The 17,134-nt window shown below is 42.0% G+C and overlaps 1 protein-coding gene across 1 annotated transcript in view; it reads left to right on the top strand.

Moving 5' to 3' along the window:
- The first annotated feature begins 245 nt into the window (after window positions 1–245).
- LOC116531757 (5-hydroxytryptamine receptor 5B) overlaps window positions 246–17,134 on the top strand; it is a 29,159-nt gene continuing 12,270 nt past the window's right edge. Inside the window, exon 1 of the mRNA XM_032250667.1 lies at window positions 246–1,485. Coding sequence (XP_032106558.1) covers window positions 709–1,485 — 777 coding nt within the window. The 5' untranslated portion in view covers window positions 246–708. The remainder of the gene's footprint in view (window positions 1,486–17,134) is intronic.

Here is a 17,134-nt window from a genome sequence, read left to right as displayed (position 1 = left end):
TTTCTGTTTTATATCTCCCAATACCTGGATTCCTATTTCGGGTATAGGAAGGATCGAGATTCCAGGAAACCAGAACCCCTCTGGCTGGGACGGGGCGGGACTCTTGTTTCCCAGTGTCAAACCGGGCCGCCAGCAGGTGCCAGGTATCCGCGGAGGTGGCGGCAAGGGACTTTCTCCCCATTGTAAACCAGTTGTCAACCTTTCTCAGAGACTACTGCAGTTAGGGTTCTTTCTGCTTGGCGGAGGCAGGGGGACTAGCGGAGACAGCGTTGAAGGCCCGGCTCCTATTGGTCGGTTCTCCAGCCACCCCTTGCTTCCGCCCACCTTCGCCCACTCCAGGTGCAGCTCGTCTCCCGCCGCTGCTGGGTGGTGGAGGCGGCAACTCTCTAAGCACGGCGCTCGGTCACTGGGCTGCGCTGATTCTCAGCCCCACGACAGCCGGTGGCACCCGGGACCGCTAAGAGAAGTGGTGAGCTGGACTGAGGGGTCCTGCTCTCTTGTCCCCTTTCTACTGGAAAAGAGGGTCTACGAGGGCTGCAGGCATATGTGCCAACGGGGGGCTGCTGCCCGCAGGAGGGACCAGGGTAGGACGACCTGGACCCCTCTCCTGGCAGGCAGTACCTCCTCCACGCCCCCACCTGCACGGTCCAGGCCGAGCTCACTGACCACTCGCGCGTCCCCTGCCCTGGAGCCGCGATCCTGCGCCCCATGGAAGCCGCTAACCTCTCAGTGGCCACAGCCGGCGTTGCCCTTGCCCTGGGACCCGAGACCTGCAGCAGTAGCCCACGCCCAAGCGGGATCCTCAGTTCGACCCCGGGTGGTGCCGTCCTGCAGGGTCGGGAGCCGAGCTTCTCTGTCTTCACGGTGCTGGTGGTGACGCTGCTAGTGCTGCTGATCGCTGCCACTTTCCTGTGGAACCTGCTGGTTCTGGTCACCATCCTGCGGGTCCGTGCCTTCCATCGCGTGCCACATAACTTGGTGGCCTCGACGGCCGTCTCGGACGTACTAGTGGCAGCGCTGGTGATGCCACTGAGCCTGGTGAGTGAGCTGTCGGCCGGGAGACGTTGGCTGCTGGGCCGGACCCTGTGCCACGTGTGGATCTCCTTCGACGTGCTGTGCTGCACGGCCAGCATCTGGAATGTGGCGGCCATCGCCCTGGACCGCTACTGGACCATCACGCGCCACCTGCAGTACACGCTGCGCACCCGCCGCCGCGCCTCGGCGCTCATGATCGCGCTCACCTGGGGGCTGTCTGCGCTTATCGCGCTCGCGCCGCTGCTCTTTGGCTGGGGCGAGGTGTACGACGCTCGGCTCCAGCGCTGCCAGGTGAGCCAGGAACCCTCCTATGCCGTCTTCTCCACCTGTGGCGCCTTCTACCTGCCGCTTGGCGTGGTGCTATTCGTCTACTGGAAGATCTACAAGGCGGCCAAGTTTCGTTTCGGCCGCCGCCGGAGAGCTGTGCTGCCGTTGCAGGCCACCGCACAGGTGAGGGGCGGGCTGCGGAATGTTACTTTGGGGATGGGGCTGCTGGAGAAAGAGGCAGCTTGGCGAATGGGAGAGTGGGCGGAAGCTTGTACAGTTGGAGCGCGCGCCTAAAAATTGTCCACCAGCGCACGAGGAAAAGTTTGCCATCAGTTCTGTGCACACGGAGGAGCTCATCAGCGGTGCGTCTGGCACGCAAGCGAGCGGTTCACCAACTGCGTACTTGGTGCGCGCAGAAAAAATGGTTTCACCACCTGCACACTAGGGAGCCCGATCTGACACCTACCCACGACGCACGATAAGGCCGGAGGGGTTTGTAGGTTCAGCCTGTCTCAGTAGCGCTGAGGGCACATCTTGTTACTTGCACTATCTTGTTTTTCACCTGAAGTTCTGCTGTCCATGTGACTTCCGGAGCCCCTGACTTCCTGCTCCCAACTAGTCCTAGAGGGGATGCAGTGGACCGGGAATTTGTCCTGCAGAAATTCCTGTGGCCAATCACGCCTTTTCTTCTGTCTCCACCGTCTCCATCCTCTGCAATTCAGAGTCTATTCCCCAACTCTATTAGCCAGCACCCTGCCAAGGGGAAAAGTGAGGATTTTAAAATATAATAATCGGTGTCACTTTGCTTTCCTTATCTCAACCGCAGAGCTATCCTCTAGGATTTAGGAAAGATCAGTGGATTCAGATCCCAGCTTGGGACATTAGGACAGTTGCTTAATACCTGTGGGTCTCATTTCTTCAATTTTAAACATGTTCATTCCTACTTCATAGGGCTCTTGGTGAGGAACACATGAAATGAAGAATGAAGCTCTAGCACAGTGGCTGGCACACACTGGGTGGCAGACTGGCTGAAGAAAGAAGGGAATCAACAGGAGCAGGAATGTAACACTGGAAATGTAATGAGATGAGCAAAATTGCAATTGGCAGATCTTCTCTCACCATATTTATTTTTCTGTCTGGAGCTTTCTGCCTTTTGGCTAGGATGTAATAGGTGCTCAGCATCATTCTCACTCCAGCAGCCTCAGCTTTCTTTTTTGAGGGTCTCAGGTATTTCAGGTAACAAGCTCCCAGTCCTATAGATTAACAGGTTTTATTGCCCTTTCCAAATATGATACATGGATGATGAGGGAAGGGGTACATACAAGAGGAAAAAGAGACAAGGACAGATTTTTGTTGTTAGTTTTAATTTTGGAAAATTAACTAAGACAGGCTCCCAAATACATGTGATTTTAAAAGTAGGCTTTTCTTCTTCTTCTTCTTCATTAAATGGCAGAGGAATTTTGCAGCATAAAATAGGAATGTGAAGACTACAATTGGAAAGTTTTGGTAAGGGAGAGCTTTATTCAGAATTAATGATGTTCTTTGAAAGGTCCCTTGGAAATGCCTGGGGTGATTATAGCTTTTCTGTCTGCCAAGGTAGGGCTAACTTTTAATAGCTACATCCATCCAATGTGCACTTAGAGAAGTCATGGTGAAATGGATGCCGGAAAAGCTTGCCAAGACTGATTTTAGTGTTCATTTTTGGCAGCTCCCATTCAGGCAGGTGACATAAGGAGAAGGTGCCTGGATGAGAGGCTGGCCAATCTGGAGCTCTGAGAGGCAAGCGAAGTGTTAACATTTAGCCACTCCCAGCAGGAGGCCCTGGGGCAAGCCCTTCCTCACTTTGGGCCTCAACTTCTCTAACATGCGGTATTCTTCTAAGTCACTTATAAAAGCCTTGAATCACAGGATGCTGAGATTGTAGGCAGGGTAGTATTCACAGGCATGCTGCTTCTTTGGGTTGTAGCAAGCCCTCACTCAAACTTCTGGGTAATGTTCCTGAGTCCACTTTGGCAAGCCTTTTGGCAACAAGACACCTAAACAAAAATGTAAAACACTGTGCCAAGAAAACCGTCTCTCTACTTTCCCCCACCTACATCTTTCTACACTCCAGGGGAAATGAGTTGGGTTGAGCTAGGCTCTGCAAAGGGTCTGTACTGTTTTCTGTAAGGAGCAGAAGCCTATATGAACCGTGAAGGCATCTGTCGATGAGGCTGTGTAAAACCTTCATCTTTTTCAGAATTCTATGTTTAGTTCCGACACTAAAATATTATCAGAAAGAGGTCTTATCAGAAAGTAGTTCTTGGGCAATGGTTAATCCTTTGGGGTAAAATGCAGTTTTTGAAAGCTGAGATGGAAAAAAAATGTTTACTGAGTGAATTCTCTCTTCCAGACAGGTTTGTGATGCTTTCCATACACCCTTTCACTTCATTCTCACAATTTGGTCAAGTTGGCATTAAGTCTCTACTAGTCAAGATAAGCTATGCTATGCTGTAGTAACATGTAACCCCAAACCAGATGATTATTTCACTCTGACTTAAAGTTCATTGTGGGTCTGGTGGCCCACCTGCATAGCTCTCCTTCAAGCATCTCTCCTCCTCTTATAAATTTGGGCCATTTATCACTTTTAGCTATGCTGTCTTGCACATTTGCCCTCCAGATTTGCTGTGGGAGAAGAGTTACATATGGAGATACACCAGGTTTTTACTGCCTTACCCTGAACTGGAAACATGTCACCTCTATTTCCAGCTCATTGGCCAGCCTTTGACAGGGAATTGGAAGGGGAGCATTGGCTGCATCATGAGCACTATCTTTGCCGCGAGGCCCTCATTTTACAGATAAGAAAACTGCAAGAGAAAACAGTGATAAGGCACCACAAACCTAGTTCCTCCAAAACCACAGTTACTGGGTAGAGAGGCTGAAGCTTGTACCAGATCTAAAACCACTGTTATCATGACCCAATGCTGTCTCCAGGGACTTGATTTCCGAGGCCCGCCCCTCTGCTACCAGGCATCTCAGCTTGAGAGGAATGAAGCCCAGTCCAGGTGGGTCCCATGAAGCAGGATCTCAAAACTACTCATGCGAACTCTCCTTTCCAGCAGAGCTGAATACAGTTGAGCACGAAAGCCTTACCTGCTTCCTTCAGGAGACAGGTTTAATTCTTGCCCTGGTGTCCTTTCTTTCAACATCTTCAACTGAGATGCTGAGCACCCCACTTACAGTATAATCTACTCTTCATCTTAAAGCAACCCCCATGGGTTACGGTTGCTTCCTACTGCCCTGTGTCCTTTACTTTTTAGAAAATAAGAAAGATTCCATGGCTTTAAAAATGTGACATCAAAATGTTCTCTCTCTCTCTCTCTGTCTTCTTTGCTATTGCTTGTTTGATTTCTGTGTGCAATTTGATGCTGAGACCTAGTTATCCATCAGGTGTACTAGTCATACTACTTAGAACCAGAATTCTTTTGGGGACCCATAAAAATGTTTCAATTTCTCTTTCTTTCCTTCCTTCCTTCCTTCTTTCTTTCTTTTTTTCTTTCCTTCCTTCCTTCCTTCCTTCCTTCCTTCCTTCCTCCCTCCCTCCCTCCCTCCCTCCCTCCCTCTCTTTCTTTCTCTTTCTTTCTTCTTTCTTTCTGACAGAGCTTCACTCTTTTTGGCCAGGCTGGAGTGCAATGGCACAATCTCAGCTCACTGCAACCTCCACCTTCTGGGCTCAAGTGATTATCCTGCCTCAGCTTCCCGAGTAGCTGGGATTACAGGCACATGCCACCACGCCCCACTAATTTTGTATTTTTTAGTAGAGACGGGCTTTTCCATGTTGGTCAGGGTGGTCTCAAACTCCCGACCTCTGGTGATCCGCCTGCCTTGACCTCCCAAAGTGCTGGGATTACAGACGTGAGCCACCATGCATGGCCTAATTTTGATTTCTTTTAAAATTTGAGGAAAAATGAATATAACACTAATGAATATATTATAATGAATCCAGTCTTGCTTATACTTCCTTATAGTAGTCTTTAAATGATTTTAAATATTTCTTAATGAAGGAAGGGACACATGAATTGAAAGATGTCTAGGGACCACACAAATTATAATGAAGCCTTGGTTAATATCTTCCACTCATTCTTTTTTAAAATTGTACTATTGCTTTCTTTTTAATTTTTTAAATATATTTTTATTTTAATAGCTTTTGGGCTACAAGTGGTTTTTGTTTACATAGATGAATTATATAGTGGTTAATTCTGAGATTTTAGTGCAATTGTCACCAGACTAGTGTCCCCTTCTAAGTCTCCAAAGTCCATGATATCACTCCGTATGCCTTTGCATATTCATAGCTTAGCTCCCATTTATAAGTGGGAACATATGGTGTTTGGTTTTCTATTCCTGAGTTACTTCTCTTAGAATAATGGCCTCTAGCTTCATCCAAGTTACTGCCAAAGACATTATTTTATTCCTTTTTATGGCCAAATAGTATTCCATTATGTATATATACCACATTTTCTTTATCTACTCATTTGTCAATGGTAGGTTGGTTCCATATCTTTGCAATTATGAATTGGGCTCCTGCACTCATTCTTTTTTTTCTTTTTTTTTTTTTGGAGACAGAGTCTTGCTTTGTTGCCAGGAGCCAGGCTGGAGTGCAGAGGCCTGATCTCGGCTCACTGCAATCTCTGCCTCCCAGGTTCAAGCAATTCTCCTGCCTCAGCCTCCCGAATAGCTGGGACTACAGGCACACGCCACCACGCCCAGCTAATTTTTTTTTTTTAGTAGAGACAGGGTTTCACTATGTAGACCAGGATGGTCTGGATCTCTTGCCCTTGTGATCCGCCTCCCTCATCCGTTCTCCCGAAGTACTGGACAGACGTCAGCCACCGCGCCCGGCCTGCACTCATCCTTAATCAATAACAATATATTGGAAGATAATGTACACAATGGTTAAGAGTGTGGGACTTGGAAACAAAGAGACATGGGTTCCAATTTTCTTTGACTGCCACTTATTAGCACTTTGGCCAAGCAACTTAATCTACATCTGCAATTCTGTATATGTAAAATGGAAATATTACCACGTCTTATAATATTCTTGTGAAGAGCAAATGAAATAGTAGCCTATGTGGAGTCCCTTATAGTAAACCATAAAAAATAGCTCCTGTACTACTTTCGTTATTTTTCTATTTATCTTATAAGTAGTAAAAGTATTATTTTATTTCTCTTAGTGCTATTCCTTATAATCATAAGTAGATTATTTATTGCTTGTGTAGAAAATTACCCCACAGTTTAGTGGCTTAAAAGAATGAACATGTATTAACGCACAGTTTCTGTGGGTTGGGCATTGGAAATGGCTTAGCTGGGTGGTTCTGGTTTAAAGTCTCTTTTGGCTGTAGGCAAGTTGTTGCATGGGGATGCTGTCATTCGGAAGCTTGACTGAGGCTGGAAACTTTGCTTCCAAGATGGAGCACTCACATTCCTGTTGACAAGAGACTTCAGATCCTTGAGAAAAGAACATCTCCAAAGGGCTACTTGAGTGGCATCACATGATAACTGATTTTCCCCAGAGCAAGCCAACCACGAGAGTGAAGCAAGAAGGAAATTGCAGTGCCCTTTGTGACTTTTATGACTCGGTTTCAGAAGTCACATATGATTATTATTTATTCATTAGCAGTGAGTCACTAAGTCCAGCCCACATTCAAGAAAAGAGGAATTAGGCTCTATCTTTGGGAGAAGTGTCTTTCAAAACATGTTGAATGTAGTGTTCAAAATTCCTTGACTTACTGATCTTATGTTTCAGGCAATTTCCTCTGAGTTTTCAAAGAATGAATAAGCAGTTTCCTGCTCCTAACAGACTTTTAGTAGATTGTAATTATAGATTTATAAATGCAAGAAAGTCTTATAAGTGCTCTGCTAGAAAACTGTCTAAAGCACAGTGGTATCTGAAAGATCGAATAGTATATGGGGAAGCACTATGTAAACTGTAAAGGGCAAAATAAATGTGAGGTATTGAGCTTTAGGGTTTATGTCAACTTGGAGCCCAGGTTTTACATAATGCGGTATTAAAAAATCTGACTCTCTAAGCCAGTCCTCTTTGTTAACAATTTGTTTGAACAATGACACACTGCCATAAAATTTATGTGCATTAGGCCCTGAGTGACCAAAAATCTGTACAGAGCCATTTATGTTTATATATTTATTTTAAATTGACAAGTAATAATTGTGTATATTTATGGGATACAATGTGTTTTTTTAAAAATTTTGTATTTTATTTTTTGTGGATATACTATAGATTTATATTTTTATAGGGTACATGAGATATTTTGATACAGGCCTGCAATGTGTAATAATCACATCAAGGTATATGGGTTATCCGTCACCTCAAATATTTATCCTTTTTTATGTTACAAACAATCCAATTATACTATTTTAGTTATCTTCAAATGTACGATAAATCATTTTTTACTATAGTCACCCAGTTGTACTATCAAGTACTAGATCATATTCATTCTATCTAACTGTATTTTTGTACCCATGAACCCTTCTCTCTTGCACGCTCCCACTACCCTTCCTAGCCTCTGGTAATTCTCATTCAACTCTCTATCTCCATGAGTTCAACTGTTTAAATTTTTAGCTCCCACAAATAAGTGAGAACATGTGAAGAGCGTCTTTTTGTGCCTGATTTATTTCACTTAACATAATGACTTCCTGTTCCATCCATGCTGTTATGATGGAATATCATTGTTTACATGTATGTACCACATTTTCTTTATCCTTCATCTGTGGATGGCCACTTAGGTTGCTTCCAGATCTTGGCTATTGTGAATAGCACTGCAATAAACATGGGAATGCAGATATCTCTTCTATATACTGATTTCCTCTTTTTAAGATACATACCTGGCAGTGAGATGCTAAATAATTGCTCTATTTTTAGTTTTTTGAGGGCCCTTCAAACAGTTATATCAAACAGGTCTAATTGCTCTATTTTGAGTTTTTTGAGGACCCTTCAAACCGTTCTCCATAGTGTCTGTTCTAGTTCTTACCAACAGTGTACAAGGGTGCCCTTTTCTCCACTTCCTCACCAGCATTTGTTATTGCCCATCTTTGGGATACAAGCCATCTTAACTAAGGCGAAATGATATCTTATTGTAGTTTTGATTTGCGTTTCCCTGATGAGCAATTATGTTGAGCACCTTTTAGTACATTTGTTTGCTATTTGCATGTCTGTTTTTGAGAAATGTCTTTTAAAATCTTTGACTCAATTTTTAATCAAGTTATTTGATTTTTTCCTATAGAGTTATTTGAGCCCCTTATATATTCTGGTTATTAATCCCTTCATAGATGGATAGTTCACAAATATTTTCTATGGATTGTCTCTTTGTTGATTGTTTCCTTTGCTGTGCAGAAGCTTTTTAACTTGATGTGATCCCACTTATCCATTTTTGCTTTTGTAGCCTATACTTGTGAGTTATTTATTACTCAATAAATCTTTGCCAAATCCAATGTTCTGGAGAGCTTCCCCAATGTTTTCTTGTAGTAGCTTCATAGTTTGAGGTCAGATTTAAATCTTTAATCCATTTTGAATTAATTTTTACATATGACAGGAAATAGGGGTTTAGTTTCATTCATCTGCATATGGATATCCAGTTTTCCTAGCACCATTTATTGAAGAGACTGTCCTTTCCCCAATTTGTCAAAAATGAGTTTGCTGTAGATGTGTGAATTTTTTTCTGGGTTATCTATTTTGTTCTATTGGTCTGTGTGTTTGTTTTATGCCAGTTCCATGCTGTTTTGGTTATTATAGCTTTGTAATTCAGTTTAAAGTCAAGTAATATAATTCCTCCAGTTTTGTTGTTTTTGCTCAGGACAGCTTAGCCTATTCTGGGTGGTTTGTGTTTTTATATAAATTTTAGGATTGTTCTTTCGACTTCTGTGAAGAATATTATTGGTATTTTCATAGGGCCTCCATTGAATCTATAGATTACTGTAGGCAGTATGAACATTTTCACAATATTCATCCTTCCAATCAATGAACGTGGAATACCTTTCCATTATATTGTATCATCTTCAATTTTTTTTTGAGATGGAGTCCTACTGTATCAGCCAGTCTAGAGTACAGTGGTGTGATCTCAGCTCATTGCAAACTCTGCCTCCTCGGTTGTTCAAGTAATTCTCCTGCCTCAGCCTTTCAGGTAGCTGAGATTACAGGTCATCTTCAATTTCTTTCATCAATGTTTTATACTTTTTATTCTAGAGATCTTTTACTTCCTTAATTCTTAGATATTTAATTTATGTGTAACTATTATAAGTGGAATTACTTTTTAAATTTATTTTTCAGATTGTTTGCTATTGACATATAGTAATGCTACTGATTTTTGTATGTTGATTTTGTATCTTGCAACTTTACTGAATTTGTTTCTTAGTTCTTATGATTTTTTTGGTAGAATCTTTAGGTTTTTCCAAATCTGCAAACAATGACAATGGAATTGGACTTCTTCCTTCCCAATCTGGATGCCCTTTATTTCTTTCTCTTGTCTGATTGCTCTAACAAGGACTTCCCATACTATGTTGAATAACAGTGGGGACAGTGTCCTTGTCTTGGACACTGTCCTTGTCCATGATTCAAAAAGTAAAAAACAATGTCCTTGTCATGTTCCAGATCTTAGTGGAAAGGCTTTCAGTTTTTCCCCTTCAATGATACCAGCAGTATGTCTGTCTTATATGACTTTTATTGTGTTGATGTATGTTATTTTCTATACCTAATTTTTCAAGAGTTTTTATCATGAAGAGATGTTGAATTTTATCAGATGATTTTTAAATATCAATTGAAATCATCATACGGTTTTTGTCTTTCATTCTGTTGGTATGATGTGTCATATTGATTGATCTGCATATGTTGAACCATTCTCGCATCCTGGGATAAATTCTGCTTGGTCATGATGAATAATATTTTGAATGTGTTATTTAATTCGATTAGCTAGTATTCTGTTGAGGATTTTTATATCAGTATTTATCAGGAATACTGGCCTATGGTTTTTGTTTGTTTGTTTCAATGTGTGTTTGGTTTTGGTATGAAGATAATATTGCCCCCATAGAATGACTTTGGAAGTATTTCCTACACCTCTATTTTTCAGAATAGTTAAAGTAGGTTTGGTATTAGTTCTTCTTTTAATGTTTGCTAAAATTCAGTAATGAAACCATTGGGTCCTGTGCTTTTCTTTGCTGGGAGACTTTTTATTATGGCTTTGGTCTTGTTACTTGTTACTAATCTGTTCAAGTTTTGAATTCTTCATGGTTCAACTGTGGTAGAAGGCTATTCATTCATGGTTCAACCGTAGTATAAGGCTATTCATTTCTTCTAGGCTTTCCAATTTATTGGCATATAGTTGCTCATAGTAGCCTCTAATAATCCTTTGAATTTCTGTGCTCTCAGTTGTAATGCCTCCTTTTTCATCTCTGATTTATTTGGATCTCCTCTCTTTTTTCCTTAGTTAGTCTAGTAAAGGTTTGTTGGTTTCATTTATCTTTTCAAAAAATTAACTCTTAATTGTGTTGATGTTTTTATTGTTTTCTTCATTTCAATTTCACTTATTTCTGGTTAGGTCTTTATTGGTTATTTTCTTCTAATTTTGAGTTTCGTTTGCTCTTGCTTTTCTGGTTCTTTAAGAAGCATCACCAGGGCTTTTTTGTAAAATTTTTTTTGTTGTTGTTTTTTTACTTTTTGGATATAAACAATTATAGCTATAAATTTTCCTCTTATTACTGCTTTCACTGTGTTCCATAGATTTTGGTATGTTGTGTTTCCATTATCACTTGTATAATAAATTATTAAATTTTCTTCTTAGTTTCTTCATTGACCCACTGGTCATCCAGGAGCAAATTGTTTAATTTCCATGTGTTTGCATAGTTTCCAAAATTCCTTCTGTTACTGATTTCTAGTTTTATTCCATTATGATCAGAGAAGATACTTAACATAATTTTATTTTTAAAAAATTCATTAACACTTATTTTGTGGCCTAACATATTGTTTATACTTGAGAATGATCCATGTACTGAGGAGAAAAATGTATATTCCGCAGTTGTTGGATGAAATGTTCTATAAATATCTACTAGGTATAGCACAGGTTAAGTCCAGTGTTGGCTTGTTGATTTTCTGTCTGGATAATTTGTCCAATAATGAGGGTAGAATATTGAAGTCTCTAGCTAATATTGTATTGTGGTCTATCTCTCTTTTTAGCTCTAATAACCTTTGCTTATATATCTGAGTGGTCCAATGTTGGGATCATATATAATCCTTATATCTTCATGCTGAATTGACCCGCTTTTATCTTATATAATGACCTTTGTTGTCTCTTTAGTAGTTTTTCTCTTGAAATATATTTTGTCTCACATAAGTATAGCTATTCTTTTTTTTTTTTTTTTGAGACAGAGTCTCGCCCTGTCACCCAGGCTGGAGTGCAATGGTGCAATCTTGGCTCACTGTAACCTTCACCTCCCAGATTCAAGCAATTCTTCTGTGTCAGCCTCCTGAGTAGCTGGGATTACAGGTGCACACCACCACGCCTGGCTAATTTTTTGTATCTTTAGTGGAGACGAGGTTTCACCACATTGGCCAGGCTGGTCTCCAACTCTTGCCCTTGTGATCCACCCACCTCGGCCTCCCAAAGTGCTGGGATTACAGGTGTGAGCCACTGTATCCGGCCTTTTATTTATTTATTTTGTTTCTATTTACATGGAATATCTTTGCATCCCTTTATGTCTATGTGCATCTTTATAGGTGAAGTGTATTTCTTGTGGGAAATAGATTGTTGGGTCTTGTGGTTTTATTAATCATTCAGTGACTCGGTCTCTTTTGATTATAAAGTTTAGTTTATTTACATTTAATGTCATTATTGATAAGTACAGACTTCTGTCATTTTGTGTTTTGTATTCTGGTTGTTTTGTGGTCTTCTCCTTCTGGTCTTCCTTTTAGTGAAGATGATTTTCTTTAGTGATATGTTTTTATTTCTTGCTTTTTATTTTTTGTGTATGTGTTGTGTGTTTTTTTACTTGAGGTTACCATGAGGCTTTCCAATAATATCTTATAACCCAATATTTTAAACTGATGACAACTTAACACTGATTGCATAAGCAAACAAATAAGCAAAAAGAAAACTAATAAAACTAACTTTGTTCCCCTACTTTTTAACCTTTTGTTGTTTCTGTTTATATTGTGTGGTACTATGTCTTGTAAAGTTGTCATAGTTATTATTTTTTATTGGTTTATCTTTTAGTCTTTCTGCTCAAGATTGAGTAGTTTATACACCATAATCACAGTGTTATAATATTCTGTGCTTTTCTATGTACTTATAATTACTAGTGAATTTTATACCTTCAGTGATTTCTTAAAGCTTATTAACCAACCTTCCTTCCTGTCTTTCTTTCTTTTTTTTTTTTTTTTTTTTTGAGATGGAGTCTTGTTCTATCACCCAGGCTGGAATGCAGTATCTTGGTTCACTGTAACCTCCCACTCCTGGGTTTGAGCGATCCTCCCACCCCAGCCTTCCAAGTACCTGCTGTGAAAGGATATCTTGGGGCCCTCAAATCACTAAGCTAAAGGAAAAAGTCAAGCTGGGAACTGCTTAAGGTACACCTGCCTCCCATTCTACTCTAAGTCACCCCTCTGTTCACTGAGATAAATCATATCTGATTGCCTCCTTTGGAGAGGCTAATCAGAAACTCAAAAGAATGCAACCATTTGTCTCTTATCTACCTATAACCTGGAAGCCTCCCCACTTTAAGCTGTCCTCCCTTTCCAGACCCAACCAATATTCATCTTACATATGCTGATTGATTCTTGTATCTCCCTGAAATGTATAAAACCAAACTGTGCTCTGACCACTTTGGGCTTTGGGCACACATTCTCATGACCTCCTGAGGCTGTCATGGGTGTGTGTCCTCAACTTTGGCAAAATGAACTTCCTAAGTTAACTGAGATCTGTCTCAGGTTTTCTGGGTTCACACTAGGATTACAGGCATGTGCCATCACTCCAGGCTGGTTTTTTGTTGTTGTTGTTGTTGTTTGTTTGTTTCCAGTAGAGATTGGTTTTTGCTATGTTGGCCAAGGTGGTCTCGAACTCTTGGCCTCAAGTGATCTGCCCACCTTGGCCTCCCAAAGTGCTAGGATTACAGGCATGTGCCATGGTGCCCAGGCTATTTTCTTTCTGATTGAAGAACTCCCTTTAACATTTCTTATAGGACAGGTCCGGTGTTGAAATCCTCCATTTCTATATGGTAAGGTTTTTATTTCTTCTTAATGTTTGAAAGGTATTTTCACTGGATATGCTATTCTAGGATAAAAGTTATTTTCCTTCAGCATGATAAATATGTCATGCCACTGTCTCCTGAACTATAAGTTTTACACTGAAAAGCCTGCTGCCAAATGTATTGGAGCTCCCTTGCATGTTATTTCTTTTCTCTTGCTGCTTTGAAGATCTTTTTTTCATCCTTGACCTTTGGAAGTTTGATTATTAAATGTCTTGAGGTAGTCTTATTGGGCTAAATCTGCTTGGTATTCTATAACCTTGTACTGGGTATTGATATCTTCCTCTGGGTTTGGGAAGTTCTCTGTTATCTCTTTCAATAAACTTTATACTCCTATCTCTCTCTCTGCCTCCTTTTGAAGATGAATAACTCTTAGATTAGCCCTTTTGAGGCTGTTTTCTAGATCTTGTAGACATGCTTCATTCTTTTTATTCTTTTGGCACCTTTGACTGTGTATTTTTAAATAGCCTATCTTAGAGCTTACTTATTCTTTCTTCTGCTTGATCATTTCGCTGGTAAGAGACCCTTGCATTCTTTAGTATGTCAATTACATTTTTTTTAACTCCAGAATTCTGCTAGACTCTTTATTTTAATCTCTTTGTTAAATTTATCTGATGAGATTTCAAATTCTTTCTTTGTGTTATCTTGATTTCATTGAGTTTCCTCAAAAGAACTATTTTGAATCATCTATCTGAAAGACCACATATCTGTCTCTCCAGGGTTGGTCCCTGGGGCATTAATTGATTTGGTGAAATCATATATTCCTGCATGGTCTTGATGCTAGTCAATGTTTGTTAGTATCTGGGCATTGAAGAGTTATGCACTTATTGTATTCTTCACAGTCTGGGTTTGTTTATACCCATCCCTCTTGGGAAGGCTTTTAAGGTATTCAAAGGGTAATCTAAGTTTTCAGTGACTACAGCCATATCTTCATTGGGGGCAACCCAGTCCCGGTAACACTGTAGCTTGTAAGCTTATAGAGATATCACCTTGGTGGTCTTGGTTAAGATCTGGAAGAATTCTCTGGATTACAAGGCAGAGCCTCTTGTTCTCTTCCCTTTCTCCCAAACAAAGAAAGTCTCTCTGTGCTGAGCTGCCTGGAGCTGGAGATGGGGTAACACAAGTACTCCAGTGGCCACCAGCACTAGGACTGTACTGGGTCACACTTGAAGCCAGCACAGCACCAGGTCTTGCCCAAGGCCCATAATAACTACTACCTGGATACTGCCTAGTTTCACTCAAGGCCCTAGGGCTCTACAATCAGCAGGTGGTGAAGCCAGATAGGCTTGTGCCCTTCAGGGCAGCAAGTTCTCCTAGGTCCTGAGCATATCCAGAGATTCTGTCCAGGGGACAGGTCCTGGAGTTGGAAACCTTAGAAATCTACATGGTGCTTTACTCTCCTGCAGTCAAGCTTGCACCCAAGCCACACAACCATGTTCTTCGCACTCTTCCCTCCAGTTTCCACAAGAAGAGGAGTCTCTTGCCATGGCTACCACCACTTTAGGCCTGTGGTGAGTACTGCCTAGCTACCACCAATATTCGCTAAGGCCCAAGGGCTCTTATGACTAGAACATGAGCTCTAGTCAGCTTATGTTCAATGCTGCCATGCCTGTGACTCCCCCTTCAGGGCAGTGGGCTCTCCTCTGACCCAGGACAGGTCTAGAAATGCTCAGCCCAAATGCCCATCAATGACAGACTAGATAAAGAAAATGTGGCACATATACACCATAGAATACTATGCAACCATAAAAAAGGATGAGTTCATGTCTTTTGCAGGGACATGGATGAAGCTGGAAACTATCATTCTCAGCAAACTGATACAAGAACAGAAAACCAAACACCACGTGTTCTCACTCATAAGTGGGTGTTGAACAATAAGAACACATGGACACAGGCAGGAGAACATCACACATCGGGGTTTGTTGGGGGATGAGGGGACCAGGGGAGGGATAGCAGGGGGTGAGGGATTGGGGAGGGATAACATCAGGAGAAATACCTAATGTAGGCGACAGTGGGGATGGATGTAGCAAACCACCGTGGCATGTGTCTACCTATGAAACAATCCTGCACGAACTGCACACGTACCCCAGAACTTTAAAAAAAAAAAAGAGAGAGAGGGAGAGAGAGGGGGAGAGAGAGAGAGAGAAAGAGAGAGAGAGAGAGAGAGGAGAGAGAGAAGGAAAGAAAGAAAAAAGAAAGGAAGGAAGGAAGAAAGAAAGAGAAAGAAAGAAGAAAGAAAGAAAGAAAAGAAAAAAGAAAAGAAAAGAAAAGAAAGAAATGCTGTCCAGGAGCCAAGTTCTGGAATTGGGGACCTTAAGAGTCTGCTTGGTGCGTTCCCCTACTTCGGACTGGCTGGTACCTAGGCTGCAATACAAACGCTCCTTACTCTTCCCTCTCCTTTTCTCAAGCAGGAGTCTCTCCTCGTAACTACCACAACTGGAAATGTGCTGGGTCACACCTGAAGCCAACACATCCCTGAGTCCTCCAAGGCCTATGGCGCATACTGCCTCTGTATTTCTCCTGATTATTCATGGCCCAAGGGCTCTTTAGTCAGCAGGTGATGAATTCTGCCAGGATTGGGTTCTTCCCTTCAAGGCAGAAGTCCCCTTCTGGTCCAGATGTGTCTAGAAATGTCATTCAGGAGCTAGGGGCTGGAATGGGGGCCTCAGGACTCTGCCTGATGCCATATCCTACTGTGGCTGAGCTGGTATCCAAGCCACAAGACAAAGTCATCTTTACTCTTCCCTCTCCTTTCCTCAAGCAAAGGCAGGGAGTTTCTCTTGAAACTCTAAGCTGTGCTGCCTAGGGTTTGCAGAGGCATGACACAAGCATTCCCTTGGCTGCCCTGGCTGGTCTCTCACTAGGTCAGTTGCCCCCAAAGTCCAGCTAAGCACCAGGACTTGCCCAGGAATTACAGTTCTTGTGGCCTAGATTGCCTGTTAAGTTTATTTGGAAACCTAGAACACTTTAGGCCTACAGTGGTAGGACTTGCCAGAACTCAGGTTCTGACCACTGGTATGGCATCAACTGTAGGCATCAGCTGAGTTCTTCCCGGCATTGCTTTCTGCTGTGACAGGGCAGCATAGATAGAGTTTTAATGCAAAGTCCCACAATCCCTGCACTTTCCCTCTAACAAGCACACAGATTGTCTCTCCGTATCACACAGCCACTGCCAGGGGATGCCGGAAGGGTGGCATCAGCAATTCAAGACTGTTCTTCCAGTGCCTCTTTCAGTGATATAAAGTTAAAACCAGAGACTTTGATCACTCACTGTGATGGCTAATATTGAGTGTCAACTTGATTGGGTTGAAGTATGCAAAATACTGTTCTGGGTATGTCTGTGAGGGTGTTGCCAAAGCAGATTAACATTTGAGTCAGTGGACTGGGAGAGAGAGACCCACCCTCAATCTGGTGGGCACCATCTAATCGGCTGCCAGCGTGGCACGAATAAAAGCAGGCAGAAAGACATGGAACGACTCGACGCGCTGAATCTTCTCCCTTCATCTTTCTGTGCTGGATGCTTCCGCCCCTCAAACATCCAACTCCA

This window comes from Sapajus apella, unplaced genomic scaffold (assembly GCF_009761245.1).
Source record: "Sapajus apella isolate SASKATOON/1434 unplaced genomic scaffold, GSC_monkey_1.0 scaffold72, whole genome shotgun sequence".
Classification (NCBI taxonomy): Eukaryota; Metazoa; Chordata; class Mammalia; order Primates; family Cebidae; genus Sapajus; species Sapajus apella.
Note: the sequence above shows the minus strand (reverse complement) of the source record. Positions and strands in the feature narration are given on the sequence as shown.